The 10,746-nt window shown below is 33.8% G+C and overlaps 1 protein-coding gene and 1 long non-coding RNA gene across 3 annotated transcripts in view; both read right to left on the reverse strand.

The window, feature by feature from the left end:
- Positions 1 to 10,746, reverse strand: part of LOC145716168 (uncharacterized) — a 453,113-nt gene that overhangs the window by 31,446 nt on the left and 410,921 nt on the right. The gene's annotated exons all lie outside the window — the stretch shown is intronic.
- Positions 1,678 to 10,746, reverse strand: part of METTL15 (methyltransferase 15, mitochondrial 12S rRNA N4-cytidine) — a 183,412-nt gene continuing 174,343 nt past the window's right edge. For both annotated transcript variants that reach the window (XM_031025070.2, XM_081798434.1), the window contains one exon: positions 1,678 to 4,726. In XM_031025070.2, coding sequence (XP_030880930.2) covers positions 4,281 to 4,726 — 446 coding nt within the window. In that variant the 3' untranslated portion in view covers positions 1,678 to 4,280. The remainder of the gene's footprint in view (positions 4,727 to 10,746) is intronic.

The raw sequence follows: 10,746 nt of genomic DNA on the forward strand, positions 1-10,746 counted from the left end.
TTTATTTATTTATTTGAGAGAGAGAATGAGAGAGAGAGCACATGAGAGGGGGGAGGGTCAGAGGGAGAAGCAGACTCCCCGCCAAGCAGGGAGCCCGATGCGGGACTCGATCCAGGGACTCCAGGATCATGACCTGAGGCGAAGGCAGTCGCTTAACCAACTGAGCCACCCAGGCGCCCAGAACTCTCATATTTTTTGAATGAGAGACTTGAAATGAAATTAAAATTGTTTTAGAAATCTGCAGTGTAGACTCATCATTATTTCTACTTACTTAAAAACAAAAATCAGAAAAAAGAATTTTATAAACCTTTGAAGATATGTAATACTCGGCAAAGACTAAAGAAAATATGATTTTCAAATGCTTGCAAGTGACTTTTAAGATATACAAAAAACCTACTTAAGCATACTGTATTCTCTTATAAGCTATTGGTTGCAACATAATAAATAATACAATATAAATGACTTTAAGCACAAATCACATACCATGTATTACATGAAATAGAAAAGAGATACAGATACAATTCATGTACCCCAAAAGACCCGAGAAACTCCAAAGATTATACAGTAATATACAATATTTAAAACAAAATGAATATAAAATAGAGATATCAACTAAAAACTGTTGCAGTTATTTAATTTTATTTCTTTTTTTTTTTAAAGATTTTATTTATTTGTTTGAGAGAGAGAGAATGAGAGACAGAGAGCATGAGAGAGAGGAGGGTCAGAGGGAGAAGCAGACTCCCTGCCGAGCAGGGAGCCCGATGCGGGACTCGATCCCGGGACTCCAGGATCACGACCTGAGCCGAAGGCAGTCGCTTAACCAACTGAGCCACCCAGGCTCCCCTTAATTTTATTTCTTAATAAGCAATGAACTAAAACCTCTTAAGAACTGATGTACTACACAATGGTATTGATGCTATATTAAAATGGCTGGTAGAAAGCAGTCGATAAGAAATTCAGAAATGGGGGTGCCTGGGTGGCTCAGTAGTTGAGCGTCTGCCTTCAGCTCAGGTCATGATCCCAGGATCCTGGGATCGAGCCCTACATGGGGCTCCCCGCTCCGCGGGAAGCCTGCTTCTCCCTCTCCCACTCCCCCTGCTTGTGTTCCCTTTCCCACTGTGTCTCTCTCTGTCGAATAAATAAATAAAATCATAAAAAAAAAAAGGATATTCAGAAATGTAAAACAATTGCTTGTTTTATATTCATTATATTTTATTGGAAAAGAAATACACACTCATTTTAATAATCAGTGTTTATTTCTGTATGTATTGTTTGGATTTCACAAAAACATTTTTCCAGCATTAACCACTTAAAACTCATTCATGTAAAGACCAAGAAGCAGGCAAGAATGATTGTGGTAAACAGCCTAATTACAGAAAATAATTCCTATATTTTTACATTACAACATTTTAAACATTTTTTTTTTGAAAATTTTATTTATTTATTTGACAGAGAGAGACACAGCGAGAGAGGGAACACAAGCAGGGGGAGTGGGAGAGGGAGAAGCAGGCTTCCCGTTGAGCAGGGAGTCCAATGCGGGGCTGATCCCAGGACCCTAGGATCATGACCTGAGCCGAAGGCAGACGCCTAATGACTGAGCCACCCAGGCGCCCCTTATATTACAACATTTTAAAACGATTTTGTGTTTATTTAAGAAAGGATTTTTTTCATGCATAGTCAAGATTTTTTTCTATCAAGGTATTAGATTCCCAGGGCTGCTGTAACAAATTACCACACATTGGGTGGCTTTCAACAACAGAAATGTATTCTGTCATGGTTCTGGAGTCGGAAGGTCTGAAATCAAGGTGTCAGCAAAGTTGTTGGCTCCTACTTAAAACTGAGGGAGAATCTCTTCCATGCTTCTCTCCTAGCTTTTAATGGTTGCCAGCAATCCCTGGTGTCCCCTGGCTTGTATGATGTATCATTCTAATGTCTGCTTTTATCTTCATGTGCCATTCTTCCCTGCATCTCTGTTTCTCTTCTCTTCTTCTTTTTTAAAAATTTTATTTATTTATTTGAGAGAGAGAGAAAGAGAGAGAGCATGAGAGGGAGGAGGGCCAGGGAGAAGCAGACTCCCTGCTGAGCGGGGAGCCCAACACGAGGCTCGATTCTGGGACTCCAGGATCATGTTCTGAGCCGAAGGCAGATGCTTAGCTGACTGAGCCACCCAGGCGGCCCTCTCTTCTCTTCTTATAAGGTCACCACACATATTGGATTAAGGGCCTGCTTTGCTCCGGTATGACTTCAGCTGAACTACCTACATCTGTAGTGATCATATGTCCTTCTGAGAAGGACATGAATTTTTTGGGGGGAAATACTATTCAACCTGGTGCAGTCACTTTCCATTTAACATTAAAGAAAAAATCCCCATACTATACAGGATCCAAAAATGACAGATGAAATAGGTAAATCATTGTTGAATATAACAGTGTGATCTCTTATTTTCTAACCAGATACTTGGATGGGAACGTACCTTTGGGAATCTTTCTCATTCACAATTATGACTTATATGCAAGAGAAACAAACATTTTTTCAGGAAAGATTCAGAGGAACAAGGTAGGTACATTCATTTTTTTCTAATTTGAGGACACTGCTCCCTACAATATTTTCTAATTCTGCACAATTAGAAATTAATTCCACTGCATAATTGCCCAGATTTGAATAAAACCTATAAAGTGGCAAACAAGCTTGAGAACTTAAATATTACAGAGATAGATAAAGTAAATCTACAGTGAATTCGAGTATTTCATTCTTATCCTTTGCCAATACTTATGTTGATATTTTATTCACTTGTACTCACCAATTCAGCATCTGTCAACATGATTGAGAAGATGAATTTTTCCTATATTTGAATAGTTTACTAAGCATATTAATAGTATAAATATGATTTTAGGGATAATCACTTAAGAAAGCCATCATTTATATGTACCTTTTATCAACATGGCAATGTACCCTTTGACTAATTATATCTCTTATTCATCCTTCAAGTCATAATTCAAGCATCACAAGGTCAGACCCATTTTCCTTCAGTAAGTGAAATCCCTACTAGATGTTCTTGCAGTACCCAGTATTGCTTCTTTGTAGCTTTTACCACTGTGTTAATTTTATATTAATTTTTGTGATTATTTAACTACCATTACTCTTCTTCACTAGACTTAAACTCCATAGGACAAGTACTGTAAGGTATGTGTATTTTATTCACCTTTGTTTCTCTGCCTAGTTAGTACTTGCTGAATAACTGAAAAAATTAGAAATGTATATTTACATATAAAAAGTTGATATGTGAATCATGAATCAATCTCAATATGTTAAAGAATCCTTTACCAAGCGAATGTCTCCTAAATAAACATTTTACTATTATAGTTACTTTTGGATAGGTAAAAACATTAGGGGCACAATCATTTTAATATCTTTTTCATATACTTTTCTATTTCAAATAGACTTGGTTGAATTATTTTGAATAGCTCAATTAAAAAATGCAGGATTCAAATGATGACAGATTTTATTATGCATCAAAGGCATTCTGGGATATTATTAAAATAAACATAATTTACTTATTAAATATAAGTTTCATGAAACATTCTCTATGATAGCTATTAGAGCAATTCTACATTTTTACTTTGCAATGTGATAAAATGGCATATATCATATTATAAAATCCCTTTGAAACAATGAACACTATAATTTCAAAAGTGACATTTAACAGTATGATGCATTTTAAAAATACTTGAAAATTTAAAATTTGCATAATACTTATATTTAAGAAGACTATAGTACTACTAAATTATTCCCAAATAGAAATTAAAATTTCTTCCATGATCATTAATTATTTGATCCACAGAAAGCTGTTGCAAATTTGAATATCTAAATTCAGAATTTAGAGCATGCAGATACAATTATAATCTCTCTCTTTTGACAGCTTGAGCTTACATATTTAGATAAATACACATAGTACTCTTCTTCTTTTTAAAAGATTTCCTGATTAGAGAAAGGACTGCATTTCAGAAGTTAAATATAATGCTCAGATAAACACATTTTTCCAGTTTTGAGATGCTGCTGCTCCTTGAACTTTCTGTGTCATGCTAATATTTCTGACATTTTCTTTCTGAGGAAAAAAATGGTAAATACCCTCAATTTCCACACATATATAGTACATCTCTTTAGATAGATAGATATATCTCATACTTTCTTATATTAAGTTGATCAAGTAATATCACATGAAAAAAAAGACAAACTGTGAAGGGAAAACTTGAAGGATCAAATGATGAAAACTTTCTTTCTCATAATTTGATGGCTGCTCTAAGCTTGGCTGAGCGTGCTCTGGGGTTATCCTGTACATCCTGATCTTCTGGAGTAAGTACTTTTTTGTGTATCAGTTCCCACATTAAAGGGGCCCTGCCTATAGAGCCTCCTTCCTTGTTTTCATGACCTGAACCCAGTTGCGATCCTTGTTTCACTTTCTGTCTAGCACTTAGGTTAAACCTTTCTGTCATGCTTATCCCAAGCAGGAATCGTTTGACAATGCGATCCTCTAATGAATGGAAGGAGAGGGTAACAAGGCGGCCACCAGGTCTCAGAAACTTCTGAGCTGTCTTCAGTCCTGTGTAAAGTTCATTGAGTTCATTGTTCACAAATATTCGAAAAGCTTGGAAAGTCTTGGTAGCAATATGGGTAGATCGTTGTAGCAAGTCTTTCCGTGCAAAAACAGCAGATGGAGGAAATGCACCTACGAATAGATTTTGTAAAAACAGGAAAAGAGGACAGGAAAAATTAATATTTTCTACCGTAAATTTACTGCGCTGTGTGTGTATATATTTAAGGCATTTCATTCATTCTTCCATTTTATTTCCAAGCATCCAATCAAGATTTAAACTATTGTGTCAGAAACAGCTTTCATAACTCGTAACAGTAACTGGAGTCAAACAAGTAGAGAAAGAGGCAGACAAATATTAGTGATTAAAAAACTTCCCAACTTGGGTGAAAAATATTAAGTCACTGATACAAGAAGCTCAGTGAACTACAAATAGAATAAAGAAGAGAAAACTGCATTTAGGTGCATCATAATCAAACTACGACAAGCTAAAGATAATCAGAAAAATCTTGACTACAATAAAGAAATACATAAAGGAGAACAAAAATATGATTAACAGTTATTTTCTCATGAGGACAATGGAAGCTATACAATACTGGAATAACATTCAAATTGTTGAGGGAAAAAATCTGTCTTCCAAGAAGGCTATCTAAAACTATTCTTCAGAATTAAAGGTTCAAAGACATTTTCAAATAAATAAAAAATGAGAGAATTCATTGCTAATATGTCTGCATTCAAGGAATGCTAAAGGAAACACTTCATGCTGAAATAAAATGACACCAGATGATAACTTGCATATACAGAAAAAGAGATTATAGATACATCTATGAGATATCCATATATCTTTCTACATATGGGTTCTCTTAATTTCTTCAAAAGACAGGACTCTTTAAGTGAAATTATAACAATATTTTTTACATTTATATATATTATAATATAGGTATTGATTTGTGCAAAGGATTAGAGTGGGTAAATGGAGCTATATTTTTGCAAGATTCATATGTTGTACTGGAAGTTAAAGTTGCATATTGTGGTCCCTAGAGCAATCAATAAAAGTAATGCAAAGAAATAAAGCTAATAAACTCAGAGAATAAAAACAGTACACAAAAAATATTGCTTAACATAAAAGACAGCAGAACAGAACAAGAAAACAGAAATTAGACAAAGAGAAGACAAATAGTAAAATGGCAGACAATAAAATCAAATATATCAATAATTACATTAAATATAAATGTATTAAATACCCCAATATAAATGAGATTATCTGACTGAAGAATAGCAGGACCTAACTATACATTGTCTACAGCAATGTATAGAAATGTACTTTAAATATAAAAATGCAAATAAAAGTAAAAGTAAGTAAAAGGCTGTGAAAAGATATGCCATAAAGACAGAAGCATAAAAAAGAGAGATTGTATTAATATTAGAAAAAACAAACCTTTAAAAAGGAGAACTCCTAGACCCAAAGAGAAACATTTCTTATTGAGAAAAAGATCAATACAGCAGGAAAATACAACTGTAAATGCAAATGCACCAAATAACATAATTATCAAAATTTGGACATCTCCGAAAAAGACACACATTTATAAAAGCAATTGATTTTTGACCAAGTTGTTAAGTTAGTTCAATGGAGAAAGAACAGATTTTCAATGAAAGTTGATTATCATAAAAGAAGATGAACTTCAACTCTTACTGCACACTGTACACAAAAATTAATATAAAATGGATCACAGACGTAAGAGTAAACACTAAACCTAAAATATATATCTGACAAAACTCTTATCCAGAATATGTAAGGAAATCTCACAACTTAATAAGAAGCCAAACCACCTATGTTCAAAAATTTGAACAAACACTTTACAAAAGATATAGTCAATAAACATATGTAAAGATGTTCATCATCATTAGTCATAAAAATGCCAATTAAAACCACAATGAAATATCACTACACAACCACTAGAACTGCTAAATCCTAGAAAGAAACAAACTACTGAAACTGACCCAGGAAGAAATAGATAATCTGAATAGAACTATTACAAGTGAAAGGATTAAATCAGTAATCAAAAGCAACCCACAAAGAAAAGTCCAGGCCCAGACAGCCTCACTGCTGAATTCTGCCAAACATTCAAATAATTAAAAACATTACTTCACAAATGCTTCCAAAAAATTGAAGAAAAGAGAACACTTCTCAAATTACTTTATGAGCCCAGTATTACTATGAAACTAAAACCAAAGGCATCACAAGAAAATTACAGATCAATATCTCTTATGAATCTAAACATTAAAATCCTCAACAAAATACTAGCAAATTGAATTTAGCAGCATATTAAAAGGATTATACGCCATGACCAAGTGGGATGGTCATGGTTCAACAAATGAAAATTGATCAATCTAATATGTCACATTGACAGAATGAAGGAAAAAACCCCACATGATTATGTCAAATGATGCAGAAAAAGCATTTGAAAAAATTCAGCACCCTTTCATGATAAAAATACTCAAGAACTAGGAATAGAAGGAAAGTACCTCAGCATAATGAAGCCCATATATGAGAACCCAAAGCTAATATTATACTTAATGATGAAAGACTAAAAGCTTTTCCTTGAAGATCATGAACAAAACAAGAATACCCATCTTCACCACTTCTATTCAGTGCAGTACTAAAAGTTCTAGTGAGAGCAATCAGACAAGAAAAAGAACTAAAAGGCATCAAAACTGGAAAGGAAGTAAAATTATCTCTCTTTACAGAGGACAGGATCTTATATGTAGAAAACACTAAAGATTACATATACACAAACCCTATGAGAACTAACAAATGGATTCAGCAAAGCTGCAGTATATGAAATTAACATGCAAAAATCAGCTGTGTTTCTATCCTTAATAATTAACAATCCAAAAAAAAATCAAAAAAATTCCATTCACAATGGCATCAAAAGGAATCAGATATTTAGGAATAAAGTTAACAAAAGAAAGGTAAACCTTATGTTATGGAAGCTACAAACAATATTTAAAAAAAATTGTTTAAGATGGCAATACTCCTCCAAATTAGTTTAAGATTCAATGCAATCTCTATCAGATCCCAGCTGACTTTTTTAATACAAATTGACATGCTAATTCTAAAATTCATATGGAATTGTAAGAGACCCAGAACAGCCAAAATGATCCAGGGAGGGGGGCGCGGGGGGGTGAAGGGAAGAGAATGAAGAAGGAGGACTCACACTTAGGGATTTCAAAACTTCCTAAAAAGCAATGGTAATTGAGACAGTGTGGTGCTGGTACAACAATGGACATAGAGATCAATGGAATATAATTGAAAGCTCAGAAATAAGCCCTATGAGCAACAGATTTTTGACAAGAATGTCAAAGCCATGCAATAGGGAAAGAATGGTTAATTGAACAAATAATGTTAGGACTACTAGATAGATAGTCATATACTAAAAAATGGAGTTGGACCATTAAATCACATAGAAAAATTAACTGAAAATGGATCAAAGACATAAATGTAAGAGCAAAAACTATAAAATTCTTAGAATTTTGTCTTAGAAAGAAAACACAGGGATAAACATTAATGACTTTGAATTTGGCAAAAAAATTCTTAGATAGGACACCCAAATCACAAGCAACAAAAGAAAATTGTACATCATCAAAATTAATTTTGTTACTTAAAGGACACCATCAAGAAAGTGAAAAGACAACCGAAAGAATGGAGAAAAAATTGCAAATCATGTATCTGGTAAGGGATTAATGTATCTACAATATGTCAAAGAAGAAAATTACAAAATGATGCATGTATGATACTATTTACATTTTAAAATATGCACATCAAAACAGACAAGCTCCATTTAGTTTTCAAGAATAGGATAAACAAAAAATGTTGATTTTTAAATAAATCAATAATTTTCCTTAAACTTACTCCATTGTCATACAAATATATTAAAGTATAATGTTCAATGAACTTATAAAGGAATTTTCTATTTAATTTTTTCACTTGATTACTTATGTCTTAAAATTTTTGTTCCTAGAGAATATTATCCCATAGAAATGTAATCCTTGTGGTCCAGATTCTCTATGGATGAAGATCAGAAAGTATGGCTGCAATCCTGGCACTTAAGTCTCATTGGCATGCTTCTTACAGCAAAGTAAATTATACAAGGCTGGTGCCTTAGTTCACATTTTAGTAACCTGTAGGTCCAGTAGTACATTAAGACACACTTGATTAATCTTCTGGGAAACAATCAGAGAAAGAAAGAAATAATACCATACTTGTACCAGGGAGCTGAGAACCTGGCTGTCTAAAGTTAACCAAATCCATGGTATGGGTTCACTCTTTCATCCACAAAAACTACTCTGTTGAAAGGCTAGTTTAGACGTTAGGGAATTTATCTTCTAACAAACAGGTCTCTCAGAAACAAAATATCAAAGTCAAAGCTAAAGAGGGAGGTCAACTTTTTTTCTATTTGTTATTCAATCGCTCCATGTTCCACAGAAAGAGTTTTGGTCACTGGGAAATGTATTTTAAAATATTCTAAAATCTGAACAAATATACAACTCTTCATGTTTTAGAGCTTGGATTTAGAGGATGCTTCAGGAAGGGTGTATTCCTAAAGACTTGCATAATTTAAACCTTGTATAATTCAACACTAATTTTCTCAAAGAAAAAATGTATTATAAAATAAATTTCAATTTACATGTATTTTGATGTAAAATAGGACATAAACATCCATGGAACACAAGAAGCATCAAATAATGTAGCATGTTTCTGCTTTAATGCTTTAAAATTTTGTTTCATAACATTATCTCTAATATTTTAGATATTAAATGGATGGCTCAACATGGTAATTGCTTAGCATTCTTGACATTTTATCACATTTCAGAGATATACATTTGAGGATGTCGTTATTAACAGCACTGAATTAGCCATACCTGACTTTATGTTAAACAATTTGATGAAATAACAGAAAAGCAGAGAGTTTAATAATATTTGCTTGATATTGTCAATGAATATATTTTCAAAAAATAATGAAAATATCTTATGAAGTCCCAAAAGTTCATTTTTGCTTTTGCTTCACTAGCATTTGGAGATATATCTTGAAAGAGGTTGCTGTAGCCGATGTTGAAGAGATTACTGCCTATGTTCTCCTCTTGATGGATTCCTGTCTCACATTGAGGTCTTTCATCCATTTTGAGTTTATCTTTGTGTATGGTGTTAGAGAATGGTCGAGTTTCATTCTTCTGTATATAGCTGTCCAATTTTCCCAGCACCATTTATTGAAGAGACTGTCTTTTTTCCATTGTATATTTTTTCCTGTTTTGTCAAAGATTATTTGACCATAGAGTTGAGGGTCCATATCTGGGCTCTCTATTCTGTTCCATTGGTCTATAGGTCTGTTTTTGTGCCAGTACCATGCTGTCTTGGTGATCACAGCTTTGTAATAAAGCTTGAAATCAGGCAACGTGATGCCCTCAGCTTTGTTTTTCTTTTCCAACATTTCCTTGGCTATCTGGGGTCTTTTGGGGACCTCATCAAGATAAAAAGCTTCTGCACTGCAAAGGAAACAGTCAACAAAACAAAGAGGCAACCCACAGAATGGGAGAAGATACTTACAAATGACACTACAGACAAAGCGCTGATTTCCAAGATCTATAAAGAACTTCTCAAGCTCAACACCCAAAAAACAAATAATCAAGTCAAAAAAATGGGGAGAAGACATGAACAGACACTTCTCAAAAGAAGACATACAAATGGCTAACAGACACATGAAAAAATGTTCATCATCATTAGCCATCAGGGAAATTCAAATAAAAACCACACTGAGATACCACCTTATACCAGTTAGAATGGCAAAAATTGAAAGGCAAGAAACAACCAATTTTGGAGAGGTTGTGGAGAAAGGGGAACCCTCTTACACTCTTGGTGGGAATGCAAGTTGGTACAGCCACTTTGGAAAACAGTGTGGAGGTTCCTCAAAAAATTAAAAAGAGAGCTACCTTATGACCCAGCAATTGCACTACTGGGTATTTACCCCAAAGACACAGATGTAGTGAAAAGAAGGGCCATATGCACCTCAATGTTCATAGCAGCAATGTCTGCAATAGCCAAACTGTGGAAAAGAGCAGAGACGCCCTTCAACAGAGGAATGGATAAAGAAGATGTG

This window comes from Leptonychotes weddellii, chromosome 11, assembly GCF_054177405.1.
Source record: "Leptonychotes weddellii isolate Sample4059 chromosome 11, ASM5417740v2, whole genome shotgun sequence".
Classification (NCBI taxonomy): domain Eukaryota; kingdom Metazoa; phylum Chordata; class Mammalia; order Carnivora; family Phocidae; genus Leptonychotes; species Leptonychotes weddellii.